General features: G+C 51.1%; 1 protein-coding gene across 1 annotated transcript in view; it reads right to left on the bottom strand.

Annotated features, from left to right (window-relative positions):
- Positions 1 to 23061, bottom strand: part of si:dkey-22o22.2 (neural-cadherin) — a 99541-nt gene that overhangs the window by 32099 nt on the left and 44381 nt on the right. The window contains exons 2-11 of the mRNA XM_036539861.1: positions 18214 to 18402; positions 15577 to 15802; positions 14706 to 14910; positions 12257 to 12368; positions 8484 to 8733; positions 7859 to 8001; positions 6695 to 6867; positions 4453 to 4621; positions 3634 to 3804; positions 2299 to 2471 (exon numbers count right to left, since the gene is read on the bottom strand). Of these exons, the coding sequence (XP_036395754.1) occupies positions 2299 to 2471; positions 3634 to 3804; positions 4453 to 4621; positions 6695 to 6867; positions 7859 to 8001; positions 8484 to 8733; positions 12257 to 12368; positions 14706 to 14910; positions 15577 to 15802; positions 18214 to 18402 (1811 nt within the window). The remainder of the gene's footprint in view (positions 1 to 2298; positions 2472 to 3633; positions 3805 to 4452; positions 4622 to 6694; positions 6868 to 7858; positions 8002 to 8483; positions 8734 to 12256; positions 12369 to 14705; positions 14911 to 15576; positions 15803 to 18213; positions 18403 to 23061) is intronic.

Raw genomic sequence — 23061 nt, forward strand, 5'->3', positions numbered from 1 at the left:
AACGTGAATTGAGGTTATAATTAAATCACATAATTAATTTTAATTTTATTTAATAAAGGTTCCTATAAAGATAGGGAGCATTTCAAATCCATTTTGTTCCAGGTTTGAAGAACTTACCTAAGTACACTCCTCAATTAAAAGAGAAAAACGTTGCTTAAAATGAGCGTCCGTTTAACCCTTCGTTTGGAACTTTTTAAGAATTGACTGCTTACGAGAACTGAATCACCCTGGATGGATCCGATTCATGTAAGCGGAGTGCACTGTACATCCAAATGGATGAAAACAAGGCTCAACATATTCAATGCATTGTTCAGAAGCTTATTAAATAAATACTAGGTACTACTAATTACAGATGTATACACTGGCAATGATTAATACTGTATTATGTTCACATTAATTAGGACCTGCTTTAATGATGCCAGGACTCACTGTGTTTCAGAAGGCTTTGAGTAAAAAGAGCAGGTTCTCACAAATGCAGCAGAATTGAGATGACTTATTGCCAGAGGCAACTTTAAAACCTTTGTTAAAAAAGATCATTGCAAGAAGAGAGGAAAAAAAAATCACTGACATTTACGTCTGCAGAAAAGTCAGCATTATTCATTGGACATTAACAGCTAGACTTCAAAAGTACATTGTGTGGAGGAGAGGGTGGATTTATTCACAATGCCGTCATATATTTTGCTTCTTAATTTGACTTTCAAGGCCGAAACTTCAGAGAACAAAGACAAGAAACCCCTTGTACCACACATTCTACACCGTTTCATTAAAATTACCGCTGTAGTATTAATAATGAAAAAGGACTTTTGAAGTTGAGTCAGCAGTAAAACTTTGCTTAACGGGCACCAAAATATTCCCTTTTTCAGGTCAGTTGGTGGGATATTCCACTGTAGAGAGGGGGGGGGGGGGGAGAAAGAGGGGGGGGGGGAGAGAGAGAGAGAGAGAGAGAGAGAGAGAGAGAGATGTAGGAAATGCCTCTTTGAAGGTAACTTCACCTGACGTCTTGAGGGTTTTCAAAAGTGATGCTTTCTGACAAATGTGTGGCAGTGAGACGGCACTTGTTAAAAAAAAGGTAGAAGAAAATGTCTTAAACCTGTGCCTACTTTAATGACCTATATTGAGATAATCAGACAACTTAACGTGGTGGCAAGCAGGGGCCTGGTGGGATATGTTCTTGGCAAACTGCTCCATCGAAGCACGTCCCTCAGGCCTTGTCTGAATCCATCTCTATCACCAAAATGGAGACATCTTAAAAGCTAAAAGGTGTTTGATGTGAAATGTCCATAAATATTTCACAGCGAATCACAATTCACCTGAAACTCTCCCCCCAGACCACCCCCCCCCCACCCTAACTTGTCCCTTGGAAAGTGACGTCTGCGGTTGAACCTGGGGTCCCTGTGACGGTGAATGGAGGAGAGCGAACGCCTGCACGATACACCCGGATGAGTCTAGGCCGGCCTGTGCCGCTTAACAATAAAGCTAATTCATCATGGCTGCCTTGGCAATGCAGCGCAGTCATTGAGCTGTCCGGCCAATCAGCTCACGGCTGATCTCCCCGTCCAGAGGCGCGCGGACGGAAGCCTCTTAATGTCAAACGATGACCCTCAACTTTTTATGTAACCTGCGCAGAAATGACAAAAAGAGGCATTCCTCAGCTAAAAAATAAGAGAGCTGACATTTGTGCAAAGATGAAAAAAAAAACAAACACGCAGACCTCCAACAAGGAAAGGCAAAAAAAAAGGAAAAGAAGACGACAAACAAATAAGCAGACGTCAGAAGGAGCCACCCGCCGCAGACAAAGCAAAACCCTATAAATAAAATGTCATAGCGCGGTGTCAACTCCCGCCGCCTGAAGGAAGACAGGGAAATGTCGGAGAAGAGCTCACATTAATATATTTATGCGCGTGTGGATACAATCGCTCCCACTCCTGTAAAGATATATATACAGACAAGGTATTGTTGTTTTCCCAGGTCTTGCCATGTTTAATATGCGTCCACGGAGGAAATGAACAAAGACCTGTGCTGAATGCAGGTCCCTGTGGAAGATGTCATGCGCAGACAGAACGCATGGTGGTAACATTGGTGGGGGGGTGGGGGGGGGTGAGAGCCGGTGCCAAACCAGCCGGCTGTGAAAAACCAAACTCAACAGGTGGCGAAACCGTCCACAGCAGGGGCAGCCAAGCCACGACACAATGGCTGGAGACAGGCGCGCTCCTGAGCTACTGACTGAAGTAGGGAATCCGGTGTTTCGTGGGAATGTGACGTGCACTGGGCATGGCCCCCTGGTTGTCAAGCACTGACCTGTGAGATTGGGTGGTTGACGTAGATCCAGCCAGTGCTGGGGTTGATGTGGAAGTAGGCGGGGCGCTGGCGGGACAGGGAGTAGGTGATGGCGGCGTTGGTGCCCTGGTCATCGTCATGCGCGGCTGCCCGCAGGAAGCTGGTCCCCACGGGCGTGTCCTCACGCAGGAAGTCTGGGAAGGGAAAGGCATTACGCGTCAAGATTGGTGCAAAACAACAACAACAACAACATCAACAGCCACCCCTGCACCAATCACACATGAGTTAGCTGCAGAAATTAATTCATGTCCTAGAAAATATCTCAATCACCCTGTTAAATACTTAATGTGCTATCGAAGCAGTATTTCTTTCGCAGATGAAAAACAATTCCAATACCAAACTTACGAAACACATTTTTATGCACAGTAGATAAATCTGAATCTGGGAAATAAAACAGGTCAAACTTCAGTCCACTTAAGCAGGTTTCAGGATCATTCTTATGATTACAATCATTGGGTTTCTTGCTTTCTGATTCTTACCTTTTTGGAAAATTGTTAGACCTGGAAAAAACCATGTTGCTTAGCCATGCACCTGAGCTGGAGCTACAACCCCCTGATTTAGAAGTTGTTAAGCCAGCAAAATCCTGACCTATGCTATTTGAGATTATGTAAAAGGAACACGTCTAAATGTTTAACGAGGGGCCAGGCCCCTTCTGGGAACTCATGCATGCGCTTTTCAATCACGCCGCAGCATTGCGCACTGCCAGAGGAAAGAGAAAGTCCTTTATTTACTTGTGCTGCTGATCCTTTATTGTGAAATTAAATTTTAATGAAAGAGGAATTCCCAAACACATAGCGCTTGGCTGGTTGCTGTGGAAAAACGAATGAGGAGGACCGAGGCAAGACAGGCAGCCCAGCGGCCCGTCCGCAGCACAAATGATGAGAGAACTTAACTCGCAGCCGCAAGGTCGGCAGTTCGAATCCCAGGCCGGGCGTGCTGTTGTATCCTTGAGCGAGGTAACTAACCAGAATTGTTTCAGCAAGAATTCAGCTGTATAAAGCTGCATACGAAACATGAGCTCGAGATAGTGGCCTTGAAGTGAGCTGTCTGCCAAGGAAATGTATAATATTGGTCAAGGAGCAGAACTGGACGTAGAGAACTGCCTGACCTTTACCACTGGGGAACAAGAGAGCTGCTAAGCTGACACGCTTCGCTTTGCCTTTGAATCCCACAAATTAATTTCACACGCGTCCAGAGCAGAGCGTGAATGCGGCGTCTCTGGCACAGGCGCGCGCGGCAGTAGGCCCTAATTAACCTTCGCCGTAATTAGCGGCGCTGGCAGGCGGGCGCACTTACACTGGTAGCGGCTGTTCTCGAACTTGGGGTCGTTGTCGTTCTGGTCGGCGATGAGGACGGTGATCTGGCAGATGCCAATGAGGGGCTCCTGGGCGAGGTCAGTGGCGGTGACGGAGAGCGTGTACTCCCGCTGCTTCTCCCGGTCGAAGCTGACCGTGGTGCTGATCAAGCCTGCAATGGGAGCACACGCATGCGCACGCTCTTTAGGACGGGCTGCCTTACACCCCATTCAGAACAGTCCTGTTTACAACAGAGACCCTAAGAAACTGTTATATTCCATTAGTTTATTATAACCATTATTTTGACGAATAGTTCCCGCAATAACATTTCTCCAAAGAATGTACTGTATGACATTTATTTCCTAAGGGGTTTCCTTATTAGAAGAGCATTTTTCTGATGTGGCTTCCATTTTCCAAAAACATTTCTTTTCCACAGGAAAATGCATAAATAAACACAATGAGCACATTTTTTTTGCTCCAAAGCAAAGACGCTTGAACTGAAATAAACAAATATTTTTGCAAAGGGACAGAGAGTGTTCCCATCACATGGTCTTTGTAATGAGATGACCACAGTTTGACTAAGGCTTGGACTCAATCAGCATTTGTTCTTGACTTTGACTCAATAAAAAAACAAGTTTACTTTTTTCAGTACAATACAAACAGTTATTTAATTAATTCTGGGGACTGCTGCACTCTACAAACTGGCTGTGAAGAAGATTAGTTTTTGTTTAACTGTGACTCAAAGTTAAAGAATAATGCTGACTAAATGCAGGCCTACATTATCAGCACTGTCTGGGGACAGCGTGCGTGCTCTCCACACCTGTGTTGGGGTCGATGGTGAACCCAGAGGATGCCCCGTCACGGTGCATGATCCCGTACTTGACCTCTCCGTTGACCCCGATGTCGGCGTCGTGGGCCTGCACCCGCAGCACGAAGGTCCCGGGGGGCTGGTTCTCCAGGACCCAGGCATTGACGCTGTAGTTGTGACACTGAGGAGACGGGAAACAGAGGAGAGAAGACTGAGACATGGAGGCCGGCCTGCAGCACATCCCTGCAGGTGTGCGTGGAGACAGACGCGAGCTACAAATGAGAAGTACAGAGGAGACAGGCAGCCAAGTACCCTGCTGTTGATAGCCATGGAAAAGCAAGGCAGACAAAAGCTACAACTGAGAACCACAGGCAAGAGAGACAGATGAGTACCCTAGCCAGGAGCCACAAGAGAGACTTCAGAGGCAAGAGATGCAGATGACAGATACAGGTACTACAACTGATGAGACACGGACGAGACCTGCAGACAAGAGCCTAGAGGACTGATGAAACTTCAGCTCACACACACACACTCTCAAAAGACTAAGAACTCAGCCAGCCAAGTAGCTGTAGAAAAAAAACCTATTCATTTTTCAAAAAACCACAGAATGTTAGTGCCACGGACTCCATTACAGTGCAGTGTGTACTGCTGCTGTTGTTTTCTGGAATTGTGAAAATGCTCAGAGAACATGATAAGTTGTCCTGTCTGTAGGCTTCTTGTTCCACACCACAGGAGCCTTTCCTCCTGGCCGATTCAACCTCCGTGCTGCTTTTCACACCTTTGCGCCACTCAGCCCTCCCGCATCTCCCGCGGCATGATAGGGCCGAGCTGCTGTCTGGATCAAATGATCCCATCTCACCGCCGGATCACCCCCCCCCACCCCCCCCCCCACCCCCGAAAACTGGAAGGCTCCGGAGAACGGAGTGGTGAGCAAACACAAGCAGTGCATCATTACGACGGAATTAAGGAGACATCATTATTGGGGCTAATCCAGCATTCTTTATGAAATCCAGCAGACCTTCATCTCTTGCAGTGCGCTGTGCCTGCACCGGCGTGGGAAAGCTAGGAGGGTGAGGTATAACGAGCCGTCGTCTGACAGCGTCTCCACAGATACCTTACACGCCAGCCCTGATGGTCAGACCAGCATGCCTCCTGCTTGAAAGCCCTGCCTCTGTTGAAGCTGCAAGCTCTCTCATTTGCTGGCTCATTATGGACATTCTTAGAGGGGCGTGGCCTAAAACATTACACCCATAGCCGGCAGGGCCAGGCAGGCAGCACCAGAGGCTTATCCACCAACTAGAGAGAGAGAGGATGGGGGGAATGTGGGAGCCATATATTAGGTCACGATATAGAGTATCCGTGGCCTCATCTCCCCCTCGATCAGACTCCGGCTCCTCCGTTGGTTTCATTGATCCCACGGCGCTCTCATTAGGACTCCGCAGCGCATTGGGCGTCCGCTGCAGTTGATTGAAAAAGCAGCACTTGACTGAGCTTCGGACCGGCGAGTCAGAGGGAGCCTGGAGAGCCGTGTCAAGGCCGGGCAATTAATCAAATAATTAGATCGATGGCAGGGTCGGGCGCCGGAGTGGAACGCAAGCACTTCGGTCTTCTGAGAACGCCGCCCGTCTCCCAGCTCTCCGGGGCCGACGCACACCTTGGATAGGGTCTTCAGAGCTCCTCCTGCTCTCTCGTGGAGACACCATCCTCGACACAACACAACTCCTATCAGTTACAGGAGCGCTCTCCCCGCTGGACGGTCCACCTCCACAGAGGAAGATGGTGGAGGCCTGCCAGCAGTTCCTTGCCATGGTCCTCTAGGGCACACTTACCTCTCATCTCCTTTTCAGACACATTCGCAGCCCCTCTAGGTCGTTCCCCACTGAAATATTCATCTCCGGTGCAGAGCAGCAATTCTGGCCGTTCCTGCCTGCAGTCTCGCAGGTTGAGATCCAGCCTCAGTAGTCTTTCCCAGCAGGACTGAGAGCTGCTCAGATGTTCGGCTACCAGCTGTCTCCATCCCTGCCCTTCTCTCACTGATACTGTGACTGTAGTCCAAGCCTAGAGCTCATCAAAGCAAGCACCACTACCACACAACTAGCACTGCCTCTTTACTGTGCCCCTTGTCATCTATTGGTTATTTATAAATGTTGATGTCAAGTATTCAGTGGGTAATGTATGTGTGTGTGTGTGTGTGTGTGTGTGTGTGTGTGTGTGTGTGCGTGAAAAAACACCCTGGTCTCCCCTAATGCCTCACCTCTTCGAAGATGGGCTTGTTGTTGTTGATGTCGTTGATTCCCACTATGACCTGGGCGGAGCTGCTGAGGGGGTGTGGCCCTCCGGAGGCATTGTCGTCCGTGGCTGTGATGTTGAGAACGTACTGGGGCCCGCGCAGTTTGGGAGGGGGGCTCTTCCTTAGCTTGATAATCCCTGGAGGGGGGGAACAGACACACTCAAACATACAGTAGGCACCCGAGCAAGGGCCAGTGTCTGGCTGTCACTTCAGTCCAACACATGGCTCTCTTTATCGCCTCTATTTCAAACATTCTCCACGTTCCAAATTGAGTCGGGTCCCTGTTTCTGAAGATGGAGTCAGAAAGGGAAAAAAACACCACACACAAAGGAAAGTGTTTACTATGAAGGAAAAATATTTGCCTTTATACGACATCCTTTACAATCTGGTACAACAGGCACTGTGGCGCTGTGGCATCTTTGATGCATTTCCCCATGCAACGCGGGTGAAATAAATAAATAAAGGGGGGGAAAATAAATAAAACGGCACTAAGTCTTTGAAGTGACAACTTTTCACAATTTAACAGTGAGGAAGCCAGGGGCCATCTGTTTTGTTGGCCTGTAATAGGCTGGTTGGGGGAGCACTGGTGCAGAGACTCCGATAAGGCAGAGAGAATCTTAGCATAAGGCTGTGTTTTCTACATCCCCGGCTGACACACTTGTAAACAAACGATAACCAGAGATTGCAGGCGAACACGACCTTGGCTGTGAAAAGCACACAGGCATTCTCCTAAACAGCTGCAAGTGGGGAGGCTTCAAACAAACAAGGGAAAGAGGTGTTTTTTTTTGTTTCGTGCACATACAAGCGAGGTGCAATCGTGGCTTAGACAATGGGGCTTGCGGTGAGATGTGAGGTCTGTGAGCGAGAACAGCACTCTTTACTGAGGCTTATATGTCCTTGTTGAAGATTTTGTTCCCCAAGGCCTAGCGCAGGGCTTTACTCCTGATCTTGGTTACCACAGCAACCCCAGCAAAATCAGAATCAGGAGGAACTAGAGAAGAGAGCGTGTGCGTGTGTGTGTCTGCGTGCATATGTGTGTGTCTGTGCATATGTGTGTCTGTGTGTGTGTGTGTGTGTGTGTGTCTACCCTACTGTGTCCTGCGTCCCCCTGTCCCCTCCCCAAGTCACCCTTCTGGTTGTCGAGCTCAAAGTTGCTGTCCTCATTCCCTCCAGTGATGGCGTATGTCACCGCGTCTCCGTCGGGGTCCTTGGCGTGGACGATGGCCACTAGCGTGTCCGGCCCCGCGTCCTCAGACAGGAAGGTCTTATAGCTGTGGGACAGGGTGCGGGAGGGGAGGGGAGAAAAAGAGAGAGAAGGGAGAACTGCGCTCAGCCGGAACATCCCCAAATCCACCATCTGTTCCCCCACCAAAAACCTCTGAAGCCCTTCCCACAATTCCTACAAAAGACCACGCAATTCCACCTCTGTGGAAACGTGGCTCTTGGATAGCCCCTCCATCTTCAGTTGGTATCTGCCGCCGTTTGAATAAGCAGCTGTACCCTTCTTATTTAGAAAACTCTTCCCACATTATTTCTCTGAGCAGGTTCTTTGAGCGTTAGTCCAAATGGCTCCTTCTCCTTCTGTCCCTGCTCAGAGAAAGCCAAATGACGGCAAACGGCTACCAGAATGCCAGTTCTGAGAAATCAGATGCCGTGTCCCCCTCAGACGGGCGAACAGAGCACAGGGTGACTGCAGAGAGGACGCACACTCGGACCCTCGGAGGGGCCAGTTTGGGGGGGAGGGGGTACTCACACAGCCTGGGAGAAGACGGGTGCCTCGTCGTTGGCGTTGGCCATGCGGATCCTGACGGAGGCCGTGCCGGTCCGTGGGGGGCTGCCCTTGTCCACAGCCACCACCACGAACTCGTACATGTGGTTGGGCCGCTCGTAGTCCAGCCGCTGGCTGGGGCTGACCACGCCCTGCGCCGTGATGTCGAAGTCCAGGCTCTGGATGAAGTAGGAGATCTCTGAGTTCAGGCCCGTGTCACAGTCCCGGGCCAAGACTGTGGGGAAGAGAGGGAGAGGCGAGAGATTAGAGCCAGAGGGTGGAGACGGAAGCAGTGGTGGCGGTGATGGTGGAGGAGGAGGCGGAGTTACTGCAGAGATCTGACTGACCCCCTGTAGCGAAGGGCGAGAGCAGTCACCCCACCCGGCCTCGAACCCGGGTCTACGGGGTACCACACATGCAACTTTGACCGCGACGCCAAAGAGCCAGGCTCGTTGGTATGGCAGTCAGAGCGCATACTCAACCGTAGTGACAGCACTCCGTCACACCCCCCCTTTCCGACAGGTAAATAATCATCACCACAGTAACCCTGTACTGCTATTGACGGAGGATAAATACTGCATGGCACTTTCATAAGATTAGAGGCCATCAGAGATGAGAGGCCTTCTGATGGAGGGACGCCCGCGGTTTTAAGCGCAAATTCGCAAATTTTCAACTCTGAGGAGTGGAACTTTCAACGAGTCGGATCTAACACCCTCCCAGGCAACGGGCGCAGCGATCGTCGTGCTCGGCATGTCCCGGCGCGTCCCAGCGGAAGGGCCGGCCACGCTATCACGCCCCCCTCTCCCCTCTGCGCCCCCCCCCCCCCCCCCTCCCCCAGCGTTCTCCCGGCCGCTGCCCCTCGTCCGCGGCAGGGGCCGCTCGGATTTGTACAGTAAGTGCTTTTTTAATTAAGTACTCTGTCATGTTAAAAGAGCCAATATTAATTAAAACTATGTTGGGAGGCCAATTCTTTATTTGATAAATTTAAGGGCCCATCTGGCGAGGCCGGCGAGGAAGCCGGTGTTGACTCTCGCAGATCAAAAGTAAAACTTCAAGAAGGGTTTGCTGTCATTAGGCAGGGCGCCAGAGCACGCGCCAGAATGGAGCGCGGCCCCCGGCTTCATTATACCGCGGGCAAGCTGTCACTCGGCCCAGCCAGTGCAGTCATTTGGTTCATGCAGATGAAGGCCCTAATCTCCAAGGCAAATATCTAGTTCAGTTCCCACAGATGTGGCGGTGCGCTGCCCACATCTCTCCCCTCGAACCCCGGCGCAGGAACTTGTTGCAGAAGCGTTGGGGGGGGGTGGTTGGGGGTACAACGAGGGCTTAAGGATAGGATTCAAACAGAAGGTTCATTAAAAATATACAGAGTAATATAATATCACTTCAGGCTACCTATTACCATTTTTAATGCATGTGCTGTAAAATTGGAGTTGCAATGGAAACTAAATTAAACATAGGAGCTGAATGTATTTGGAGGGCGTTGGGAGGGTGAGGGGTAGGGTGCGTGTGTGTGTGTGTGTGTGTGTGTGTGTGTGTGTGGGTAGGATGGGGGAGGGGGGGCTTCTCTGCTAAATCCTTTCTGGAAGTTTTTTCTTGATAATTGGAGTGCATTTTCAAATCAGTCCCCACTAGCTTGTATTAAACGCTGCACCCGATTTATGGTTAAGGTTTAAGGTCTAATCCAGACTTAAGGTAAATAGCAATAATAATCTTTTTCCCTTGCTTCTTTTTCCAGTCACGACTTGAACCCCGTGGCTTTGGTTGTTGTTATTTTTTCTGGGTTTTTTTTCCACACTGGCAACACATTTGATAGGTAAATAGCAACTCCAGCTGGCTGTCCGCAACTATGTCCTGAACACAAACTCTGAAGGCCAAGAGAATGGCTTGGTATTACACTATTGTATTTCCAGAGAAACTGCTTAGCTGAGAGGAGGAATGTGTTTGTCTACATGGAAATATGCAAATGTTGTGTGAATGGAACAGCATAACGCAGAGCTGACAGCATTTCAAATGTGTGTATCTGCTTCAGAAAGCAAGCACCCGTTTGCAACATCCTCATCATTAGTGGTCTTTTTTATTTAATTTTTTTTTGAAAGGCTACTGCTCCCACAGAATAAAAGATAAATTAAAGTGCATTAATCATTGCGATTTCCCTCCAGTGTTTGAGAACGCTCTAGCATCTTGACTTGCATTGGAATACCCCTGACTCTCTTGAGGGGGGGACTAATCTTTGGTCCATGTTCCCGCATAGGGGTGGCTTCACATCCTGGTAGCACCAAACACCAGTTGGAGCCAAGGCTCTCCACTGACAGCTCAACACTAAGCCATCTTAACCCTGCGAGACACACTGACACGGTCATCCAGGGACAGCCTTTCAGGCTTGTGTGCACACACACACACACACACACACACACACACACACACACACACACACACACACACACACACGCACACACACACACACACACACGCACACGCACGCACACACACACACACACACGCACGCACGCACGCACGCGCACGCACGCACACACAGGCACGCACGCACGCACGCACGCACGCACGCACACACACACACACACACACACATACATGCACACACGCATATACACACACACACACTTGCACACACACACATGCGCACACATGTGCACACGCACACAAACATACACACATGCACGTGCACACGTGTGCAACTTCTTACAACACGTAAAATAAGCAGTAGACAATTGTGATAGCTGTAGTGCTTGTTCAGATGAGTGCGTGTGTGTGCGCGTGTATTTACAATATATAAAATATAAAAGGGTACAGATATCTCTTTAAAAGCCAGGAGCGTGTGCCGAGTCCCCAGAGGAGCAGGGGCTCTCAGAAAAAAAAAAAAAACACAACACATCATCCATTTTTGAACAGACGTAAAACACTTTCAATTACTCAGATAGGATCACATCCCGCACCGGCGCACAGATAACCGACCCAATTCCATTAATGCCACAGTTTAGAGGAGGTCAGCCTCTCCTCTGCCTCCGTCCGCACCCCGGCCCTATCGGCCCGATAATCTCACCCAGGGGTCAGCGCTGTCAGATCCCGGCCTCTCCGGCCTTCTCACCCTCTAATCGAGCGCGCGACCACTACAGTGCCTTTCATCAGGGCTCCGCGACCGCCGCAAAATGTCAATAAGAGCCCCAAGCCCTGCCAGCGCTGCCGCTGCTACAACGGGGAGAGGTGCGGGTGCAAATGAAAGTCGTGCTCAGGCGCTCCTGCAGAGGCACACAGAGAAGCGTTTCTGGTCACGCACGCGCGCTCTCGCGCACCAGCCTGAGAGAGAGATGCGAGCACTTCAGAAAAGCATGTTTTCACAGTGGAAGTGATTAAAATGATCGTGAGAAAACAAAAGTTCTTCTGCCTGGAGCCACAGGCGTGCCTTGATTACAACCCATTTACCACCCAGAAGGCCCCGCTATAATGAATTATTTCTTAATTACGGCCTGTTTCCAGGCCCCCGTGCGGTTCGGCGCCCTGGAACAGAACCGTCCCGCAGCGACGCCTGCCTTCGCCGCAGGAAGCCCAGGTTTGGGGAGAGGGAGAGGGGCTGGAGGTGGGGGTATTTGGGGAGCTGGGTTCTGCTGGGTTCTTGTGGGAGTTGTGTTCATGGAGGGAAACCCAGTGGTGGCCACGTCCCAAAAACCCCTCGCCTCTGCTCTCTCCCGTGTGCCACGCCGCTGACACCCTTCTCTGAAGTTCTCTCCCTCACTCACCTTGCAGCAGGGACGTCCCGGGCGGGGTGGCCTCCGGAATGTTGTCCCGGCTGTAGATGGAGTGCATGAACTCCGGGGTGCAGTCGTTTTCGTCGCTGATGTGCACCACCACCTGGAACGGGATGGGAGAAATCGTTTCACTCTGTGAAGGAAACGGGGAGAGATGAGAGGCTCAGGCTGCCTGATCCCCGCCTCCCCTCTCCTGCATCAGTGACATGCATGGTCTTCTGGGGCACGCTGACGCGGTTAGCGCAAACAAGCATGGCGGCGGTCGAGCAGGACCCCGCGTCTTGTCATTTGTTCACTCGTTCCATAGAGCAAGCCCCTTCCCTTCCCCTCTCTCCCTCTCGTTCACTCCCTCTCTCCTTTTCTCTGTCTCCTTGCCCCTCGGAATTTGGACAGCTGTCAGCGCAGTGCGTGGGTGGGGGGGGGGGGGGGGGGGGATCTGAGGGCGAGCCGCGGGGAGAGGAGAGGGGCGTGCGCTGGGGGGAGAGACGCGTCCAAGAGGAAAGTTTAGCCATGCTGGTGGGAGACTCCCAGACGCAGCTTATCGCTGAGGAACAGCCATGCCAAGAGGGAGGAAAAGTTCCCTCTGACAGGCGGCCAGTGACACGGATGCGCCCAGCCGACTGAGGACTGCAAAAACGCAGAGGGCCGAGCGTTAAGCCTGCCACTGTTCCTCACTTAAACTCGGGCCCCTCGGAGTGACAGACAGGCCACATTAACCTGTCACTCCTCCAGCAGTGTCTCTCCCCCCCCCCCGTCCCTTCCCAACCTTCCCTCCATCTCGTTATTCCTCTGCCTTGTCTTTCCTTGTCTCCACTTTCTCCATGCAATCACCTTCTTTTTAGAGGGCGCTAAGGGTTGTTCGCTCCATGATAGCAATAGCTTACCTTGCAATTATCATATAACTAATATCTAAGTGGAGCTTGAAATCAGGTCTTCTGGAAAAAAGCCACTAAAAGTATTCGAAAATGACTCCGGGGGGAGGCGTTTAGATGTACAAACCAAGCGGGCGAGAAGTTTACAGCCCTTAAGAGGCGGACAGTCCCGGGAAGGTCTCAGTGCAACCAACCGAGCCGGGTTTTACTTCCCGCTAAGGGCGCCATTTGAAATACCATTACACAAGCCCGTAATGACTGACCGCTGCTCTCCCACACTGCATGGCTTTCAGGGACGTTAGAGGCAGCAGCAGCTACAGATGTTCGAAGATGATGAGAGGCTCAGGGCGGGCGATCGATCGCTGTCACTTCTTGCTCACCATTGGCCGGGAGCAGTGGGCTTTCTGTTAGAGCCAACGGGGGCTAACGGCCCAATCAGTGGAGTGTGGAGGGAATGAGAAGGGGTGGGGCCTTGTTTATAGATGTCATGAGCAGGCACATGTGGTGGGGGGGGTTAGCTCCTACGACATGAACCTTTGAGACGGCCATGTGCCGCTGACAATGGCCACACTCCTCTCCTCCACCCAGCTCTTGCCCAATAGAGAGGTTGGTCTGCCGACCGTACAGGGCTCCAGTGACGCCGCAAAGACTTGAGCACATGGCTCGACTTTTCCCTCCATTTAACACCGCGGGCTGTTGGCACACATTTGAGTACAGAAAACCAAAGAGGCGGACTCAGACAGGGACTGCTGAGGAACGTCAACACTGCTGTTGAAACAACCCTATTTACATTGCAAAAGGCCCTCCTGTCCCACACACCTCATTCAAACCATCCGAGCGGATTCGACACGGGCGGCTGCAACACACTCTCCCAACACACCGCTGCGTCGTTTGGGAGAACGCGCCCTCCCAGCTCGGACCACTACGTGCATAACACACACTAAACCTGTGCGACTCTCGAGACGCGCGAGCTACTCATATGCAGCGCACACCAAAATCCTCCCAACAGCTGGGTAAAACTACAGGGCCTTTAAACAGTCATTACGGGAGACCTATTAAAACCTGTCTGGGTGCAGCTGTGTTGTGAAGGAGTGCCACTATAAATATCCGGAGGGCTGGATGGTGAGACGGCCGGGCCACCGCCTCGCCGCAGCCTCCGCCAGTCATTAGCGAGCTCAGCGGAGCGGGCGCAGGGGTTGGTGGCCAGGGCAGCCGACTGGAATAGAACGGAGGTGGGCTCGGTGAGAGAGAGAGCTGCGGAGTGTGCGTGTGTGTGTGTGTGAAAGGGAGAGAGAGAGAAAGAGAGTGTGTGCCAGCCAGCTGGGCCTGGCAGGTGTCCGCATGCAAATGTGTGTGCTTGTGTGTAGGAACACGCAAAGGTGTGGGTGTGTGCATGTGTATGAGTGTCATGATGGATGGGTGCGTTTCAATGCTCATATATGTGCGTGCTAGAGCTTGTGTGTGTATGTGTGTGCGTGCGCATCAAGTGTGTAGTGTGCAGCCTGCATGTATACAGAGTGTGTAGTGTGCAGTGTGTGGTCGTAGCGTCCGTGGGTGCGTGCCCCTACCTCTGCCACGCTGCTTAGCCCTGTGCCCGGCTCTGACGCCCGCACTTGCAGGTGGTGCAGATGGTGCCCGCTCTCGTAGTCCACGGCCCGTGTCAGACTAATAGCGCCGCTCTCTTGGTTGATGCTGAAGAGGTTGCTGGGGTTAACCAGCAGTAGGTAAGAGAGACTTTTACGCTGGAAGGAGATGGCCTGCACCACTGCCACACTATACAACAAGGAAGACACAGACCAAATGGGTTGAATCAGATCATGTTCAGATTGGATAGATGTAAACTATCCATACATTGGTTCACATTAATAATGGCAATGGTTAAAACTCAGGGGCTGGCTGTGGGGGCAATCCAGAGCAGGGCCAGCAATTATTCCACTGCTTAATACAGAGGAATGATCAGCAACACATCTTTTTTTTCTGCTGCTAAACACGTCAGTGAGACATTTCATCCCTGGCTAAGCCGCCTCCTCCTCCACGCATTAGAAGGAGCACAGCTTAATGTGCCACAGCCCAGGGGCAACAGGTTCAGACACTGCTCTTGATGTTTATCCAGAAGTTTCTTTTAATAAATATTTGAATTTGCACACTTTCAAATTCGGAGCCCAGGGACAAAAGTGATGCATCTGCGTCCCCCTCAACCCTCCCCCCCTCCACTTCCCCCACCCCCCTCCCCACTCCCCTTTGCTCACCCCCCATCTCTGCTGCTCTGGAGGGCACATCTCTTCACGCAGCAGATTATGCGTAATCCTGCCAAGTCAGCCGCGTTCACACAGCGATTTCCTTCTCCTCTGACAAACAGCTGCTGACACTACCCGCCCACCTGCTTCTATCCCCTCCCCCCTGGCCCGCCCCCTCTGTCTCATTGGCTCCTGAACTTACGCTTGCCCTGCCCCCGTGCTCTCAGGGACAAACACTGTGTAGGAGGCGTTGGTGAACTGTGGGGGGCGGAGTCCCGCCAGGATGGACACCGATGCGCGGTTGCCCCTCCTGCCCTGTTTGTCCACCGCCTGGACTGTCAGCAAGTACTCCTTGCTTGGGGTCAGAGGTCGGCCAGTGGTCCTGATCTCCCCAGAGTTTCCGTCCACCTCAAAGTGCTCCGCCCCACCTGGAACAAAAGGCCAGGATCATCTCAGCTCTGTGAGACACCTTGTAACATGAGATACCTGAGTACAATTCAAACACAATTCAGCTGCAGCTTTTACAAATATATGAATTGTTTCTCACCTTTTTTAGTCAGAATCCACACCAAAAAGACTGTTATAACTATTATAATTTTCTTTTATTAGTATTAGCAAACAATAAAACAAGCTCATTTGAAACTCTTTATTAATTTTGTGACCAGCTCTATGTCATTCAAGCCTCATACAAAGCCCCAAATGCTTTGGCAGGATGCAGGGATTCAGAACTCAGGTATCCTTTCATTTCCTGGGAACAAAGAAATGTAGCACGGTGATGTTTAACTAATAGAAACTGAGCAACCAATGGGAGAGCTCTCTGCCCCTGAGAGTATTTGGTGCACTTCATTTGCATGGTGAATAAGGGAGAGAACAACATGGAAATAGGACTGTTTAGTGCCTGTTTAAAGAGCTGCAAACACAAGCCCTAGCTGTAAAATACAAGAACTTGAACCCTCTCCCTGAAGCCTCTGTCCATGAATAAAACATAGAGGAAAGAATTTAAAGTTTAAATGTGCAGTTTTGAACATGGAAACAGGACATTTCAAACAGCGGTTTGGCAAAATTATGTCCTTAACCTCTGATATACGAACCAGAATTCGAATCAATCTGTTTTCGCTGGTGAGGCTCAACAATCTCTTCTTGGTCAGCTCAACGCCCCCCCCCCCCCCCCCTCCTTCCCCAGAGGATTTATTCAGGCTGGTACAGGGAAGGGGGGGGGACTGTGGTCTGTGTGTATGTGTAGTTTGGGAGGCTACAGCATCCATCTGACAGCTGCTCCTGTGTGTGTGTGTGTGTGTGTGTGTGTGTGTGTCTGCGTGCATTAGTGGGTAAGATCCTGCTGAGCGGAGGAAGAAGTCAGTGAGTCGGGTCATTTTATCCCTTGTCACCGGAGGCGCAGCAACAGAGCAAAGGAGGTACACAGCTGCTTCCCGCTGGAGACACTCGGCAGACTCCTCCAGACCCACACAGGCCAGTCACTCAGCCCAGTCTATCCCCTTCCTCCATTACCGCCTGTACTGCAGTCCCACATCCATCTCATTGCCGCTAATTAGACTCTTCTTTAAAACCCGGCAAGTACAACAGCCTTGTCTCTACCTACTCACCTCTAATTAGAGTCCTCTCCACCGACACCCTAAAAAACTCCATGGTTCTTCTGTACCGACGACTAACTCCATTACTGTTAATCACTAACATGTCCCTCCCTGACTATCCAGCATTAACTAATCTCTTCTGTATAGCTTGCCACTAACTAGACCCTTTTTTGCTGGCCATCACTGTCTCCAGACAGACAGCTGAAACTAGGATATACCGGTATAGCTGTCTATTATTTTGCTGAAAATGGTGAAAGCGGTTGCAATTTCTGTCATTTCACAGAGCACAGAGGTCTCCTGTCGAAAAGTGGGTCCGCGACATTGTTATGCTCTCAAATCAGACTGCTAATAAACAGGGTTGGAGTTTGACATCAGAGTAATATTAATATTTGTAAGATATTTTTTTAATGGGGGGGGAGAGACACGATCTGAGGCTCCCCCGACCGATAAGAGCGTCAGATTCCACGAAGTGGCGCGTAATCCCTTTAAACCTTCAGCGAGGAGACAGCGCCGTTAAACAATACTGTCACAGGTTATTAAAAATGAAACATTAAATTCCCCCCTCGAAACCGAGGCCCCCGTCCGCAGCTGTCACACGATAATTAGAGGTGTCGTTAATGCGGAGTGCTCCAATAAGGCGCGAGCGAGCGGATTCCGTCTCAGGGCTGTTTCCCCCCGCTCGGTTCTGGCTGGGCACCGGCAGGCGCGCAAACCCACCCGCCCACTCACGGCTCCCAAATTACTCTAAATCAGACAGGAAATCCCGGGGGAGCGATTAGCGCCGTGCCAAGCCATTTCACATACTCTACACTTGTCACATCCTGACTGTAATTGAAATGCAGCACAAAAACAAAATCAATATACTCTCTTAGCGAGGTAGTAATATTTATTTTCGTCGGCGTGCGCCAGATGTTCAAATAATTACCATTGTCACGGTATTGTTGTTTTTTTTTTTCCCTTTTCGACAGCGCATTACCATTCTGATTCTGGGAGAACGGCATGATATTTTCGTCTGATGCATACATGTGGTATTTATCATCATCTGAAGAATCCCCGCTCTGTTCTGTCATATTGCAGCTCATCTCCCTCTCCTTCCCCCCTTCCTATACAATCGAATCAGAGATCCGTGCGCATTACGCTGCTAATTGAAGAGACAGCTTCCTGGTGAATGCAGGGCCGGCGCGGGGAGTTCTCTCAGGCCCGGCGGAACTGTCTCGGCCGATCGGGGGCGACGGCCGGATGCTTACCCTCCAGCAGCAGGAACTGGGCTGCCCCTAGGGTCCCGGCGCCATCCCGGGCTGAGAGCCGGTACACAACGGAGCCCGGGGCCGCGTCCGGCGCCACCGCCGCCAGGTAGGGGAAGGGGAACATGGCCCACTGCAGGTCCGACGTGCCGGGCACGCTGAGGGTCAGCCGGCACAGGTACCAGTCGTCTCCTGTAACACAGAGACAGCAGGGTCAGGGGTCAAGCTTGTACAAGGATGGGGTCTGGAAGCACAGAGGTAGGCAGTAACAGCTGTGGAGGGCCACAAGGTCTTTTGGTTCTCAGTTTGCCTCAGCTCTCAATTTACTTGCAAGTTCACTTACCAGCAGCTCACGGTGTATATCAATCACCAGTGGGCCCTGATAATGGTAAGAATATGGCCCCTCACAAACGGCTTTACCCGTCACAGGTGTAGAAGGAGCAGGAGGGAAATTTAGATTGAACAAATGTCATAGGCTCTTTAGATGGCATCTGCTCAAGCAAACAGATTAAATGAATTATCAGAGAATGCAGGTGGAATTCTACCCACTTATGGTGAACAGACTGGCTGTATTCGCCCCCGAGTGGGCGGACCGTCTAGCCCAACGTGCGTCTAGTTGACACACAGCGCAGTCGCAGAGCTGTGGGGACGTCTGTATTCCATCTCCCAGGCAGCCCGGGGACCGCGGTGACCTGGCAACGTCAGGGGCTTGCTCACGCGCATGCTTTTCCCAGCGAGTCGTAACCCTGGTCGCCATCTCCTCAATGTAACACACTATGACAAATCCATTACTTTCCAGAGCGCTGTTTACGCGTTCATTATTCGGTCGCTGTAACCACACTCCCAAAACGTTGCCTCCTTACAAACAGGCTAATCACAACTCCAGTGAAACAGTTCCACAAAAAGGCAGCTTTGACTCCAGCCCATTATACTGGCTGTTAGGCTCCTTCGCTCGCAGCAGCAGACTGAGTCTTTGTCACTTAGCCCAAGGACTCTTTTGTACGAGAAAAATGACATTTCTGTAAAACACACCAGCGCCTTCTCTCCGGCATGTTTTTTTCTTTTTCTTTTTTTTTTCTTTTTTACGGGAAACACTGTCTGATAGGCACTGTAAATTCCCTCAAAAGTTTTCTGAAGATCAGACAAGGAGAGGGGAGATCTCGACTCAAACAGAGATGTCTGCTGAACGGTTTCTGTTTTCCCTGGCCCGCAGTGAGCGCTGTTCTCCGCGTCTCTCGCAACCGGGAGACAACAGTAAATAAGAGAAAAGCTCACATCTAAGAGCACGGAGGAAGGAGCCGCTGCTTTCCCCTTTCCTTCCTTCTCATGCCAATAGCTTTGGAAGTTGTCAACAGAAGACACAAACAGCCAGGGAGAGAGAAGGCGAGAGCGAGGGAGCGAGAGAGAGCAAGAGAGTGAGAGAGTGAGAGAGATACAGAGAGAGAGAGGCAGGGGAGGATGGAGAATCTACTGACAGCTAGTCCCAGTGAATTTGTCTCATACGCTTCAGGTTCAGATCTACAGTGGGCTGATGGTTGCTGGCGATGCAGGGGTAGCCGCGGCACTGTGGATGAAACGCAGGCTTTTGCGAGTGAAGCAGTGATGGGACTCAGCAACCCCACACAGCCGTCATGCCCCATTGTGCTCCATTACAGTCCAGCACCCCCCCACCCCCCTCTTCATCTCAACATTAATGCCAGTGAGACAGGACCAGAAGAAACTGCCGCCTGCAAAAATCAACTCAGAAAAAGACTTTGATTCTGCAGCAGACACCATGTATGTAAAGACACATGCAAATTCCACACGCGATGCGCCATGCTGCAGACGCGATAGCCAAACATGAAAACCTCACGCACGGCACGGCCACCCGTGCATACATGCGTCTGCGCATTTAACCAACCTTTAATAATGCAATGTGATGACCACAGACTTGCAGCCGGCGCTCTGAGTGACTGAGCACACAATAAACATGAGCGCACATATGTAAATGCATATAAATGTCAGGCGGGCGCACGGCTCAGCGGGTAATGCTTTTAAACTGCGGGGATGAAATGGAAAGTGTCACGACTGGGGCCATGACAAACAGTGATATGGCTGTAACCCATGACAACCGTGACATGTGGCAGCGGGGAGAGGGGACAGCACGCTATGCGCAGCGCGAGCCGCGGCAGGGCTACCCAGACGGCGAGGCTAACTGTGCTCACTGCTCACCGCGTGCTGCTCGCTGTGGCAATGGAGTCAGGGTGCCGCTGTAATTAGGCCGGTCGCTGTGTCACCGGCACGGTTCAGGGAAAGAACTGCCAGCCAGACGGCCGTATCTTCGGCCAGCCTTATCCGGGGCCTGGCAGCGTGCCCGGTGGCTTAGGTGGCGAAAGGCCTTTAGCCCTTGATTTCTCTGCTGTGTGACGGGGGTCAGGCGTGTTTCCCAAAGTCACGCCGCCATGGACGACCCTGTCCAACCCCTCGTCAGTTTCCGACCCCTTAACACCTGTCCATAAAAACCACGGGTGCCGCCAGGACACCTCGTTAGTGCAACTACAAACGGCTTTGGAGGCCGCTGCTGCTGGCAAGCAAAGCCCGGGGACGGGTCGCCTCAGAGTTCTCAAAGAGCTGATTGGTCAGGCTCCCTGCCCAACTCACTTCCTCTCAAGGTGGTTCTCTGCCGACTGCAGCCTCAGTCCGTGTGACCATGGCGACCGTGGCAATACAATGGCACTACACTTCCCAGTAGACCTCTGCCAGATGGGCATGCACCCAGCCATGGAGGTTGCCCCCCCCCCCCCAACACACACAACCCTCCGTGCCAAGCCTCCCCACTCCCCTCACCGCAGCATGCGGCCACCCTAATGGAATACAAACATGCTCTTTCCAGTCAGAAGTAGCGAGAATCAAACTTTCTCAAAGTGCTCGGAGAACATGGGGAATGGCTCCTCGCCTCATGTCGAGACGCGAATAACAAGGCCATCTGGGAGCACTAGATGGTTCCCTAACCTCTACATGACTGGCTTTACAAGACAGTATCCACTGAAAGGCTTTTTTCCCCTTTTTCCGTGTAACCATCCCCCCGCCACCAGCCCCCCTGATGATCTCAGAGATCATTATTTGTGAGGGGAGATAAAGAATACAAAAGAGCTACAGAAACCACATGCTGTACACGTGTTTGTTTATGCCTCTCTAATCCCTTTAAGCCTGAGAGGCGATGAGGCAAAATGCTGGATATTATATGGACCATGTATAAATAGCTGGTGAATTTAATCTAAGTCTGTCCAAAGCTCTGTTCTAATTTGAATATCAATACAGAAGATGTCATGGATTGTTATGCGAAATGAAAAAAAAAAAATTGCAGAACCATTTTTTTTCTCCTCGATTCGATATACAGTCATTTAAAACCACTGTGTTGCATGTGAACTACATATACGTGGCAAGAATGACACTATATTGAAATCATCCTTGAGCGTGTGTTGCTGCGCTCAAACAAGGGACATAGATCTGATTTCACCCGTAGTTCTCTGTGGTGCCAAAATTGGCAATTTTTCTTTGCAAAGGACTTTAGCTGGTGCGGAAAGCAAAGCACAAGATGTACTGAGCGGCGTGGGTCCGCAGGGCACTTAATCAATCCGCTGGTGTGCGTGTGTGGACACAGCAGTGCAATGCAAGGGTGACAGGACAGAATCATTGCAGCACATTTCGGTGTCTGCAAACAGAGATGAAACAGACAGAGAGCGTCTCTAAAGCCCAGCGGTAGAAGCCTTTGCTTCCCGCAGTAACAGGCCCGAAGAGGAACTGCAGGAACAAGATGGAGGCCGCTCCAACCCACCATGGTGAGAATGGACTGGGCAAAACTTCTCAACTCATCTGACCTGTCCTGACCTATGGGCGCTAAAGGTATCTACAGAAAACGCTAACTCTGAAGGGGACTGAATGATGCCCAAAGGATGAGCTGAGCAGAACAATCGCTGTGGCACCTGGCCTCTAAATAAGTGCACTGGGCAGAAGCCAGGCAGCTGATCCAGGATCAGGCACATACTCTCGCCAACAGTGTGACCTCAGGTTAAATGGATTCTAAATAAGCGCACTGGGCAGAAATCAGGCAGCTGATCCAGGATCAGGCACAAACCCTACCTCAGGTTATAAAGTCCGGCAGACCCCCCAGGGAACGACACAAGGGGAGGGTGAGGGGGTGGGGATCGGCACCTTGTTAAGGGGCACCATTTTCAGTGTCCCCTCTTTGCTATCATGGTTTTAGGCGCTGTGACATCCAAACACCACACGCCGGTCCCATGTAATTGTGGGCGCTCGCTACCCTCACACCCGCTGACGCAGTGGTTTCCCTGCCACAGCGTAAAAAAGGGAAAAAAAAAAAAGCCGAGACTCTTTTTCACGCCCAATTAACTACTCAACGATGTATATCTCATTATTGTTCTGGGGACATGCATTTTAGGGCTGGGGGTGGTTTTGGTGGTAGTGGTGGGGGGGTGTAATTAAGTTTTCATATCAAGCTTTTGTCTCTCTTCTTCAGGAGCAGCGCAATGGAATTCCTCCAGAGGAGAGGGAGAAAGAGACAGAGGAGGACAAAGCAGCATGCTGGCTCTCCAGCCGGTTCACACAGTGAGGACTGAGGACCCACATACAGGGCGAGGACTTTCAGATTACCCACGGCCCCGCAGCACGGCCCCTGTAAATATCCTCCAAGACAGCAGACGGGCTGGTAGGGTCTGCTGTGTGTGCCCAGGGAGCACACATGCCCCCACGCATGCCCCCAGGGTGTAAACAGGGCCTCACAGACTATTCTGCCACTTGTTTAGGGACTGGGGCCTGCACACAAAAGTCTGTAATGGCTGTGACAGTGGG

This window comes from Megalops cyprinoides, chromosome 10 (assembly GCF_013368585.1).
Source record: "Megalops cyprinoides isolate fMegCyp1 chromosome 10, fMegCyp1.pri, whole genome shotgun sequence".
NCBI lineage: Eukaryota > Metazoa > Chordata > Actinopteri > Elopiformes > Megalopidae > Megalops > Megalops cyprinoides.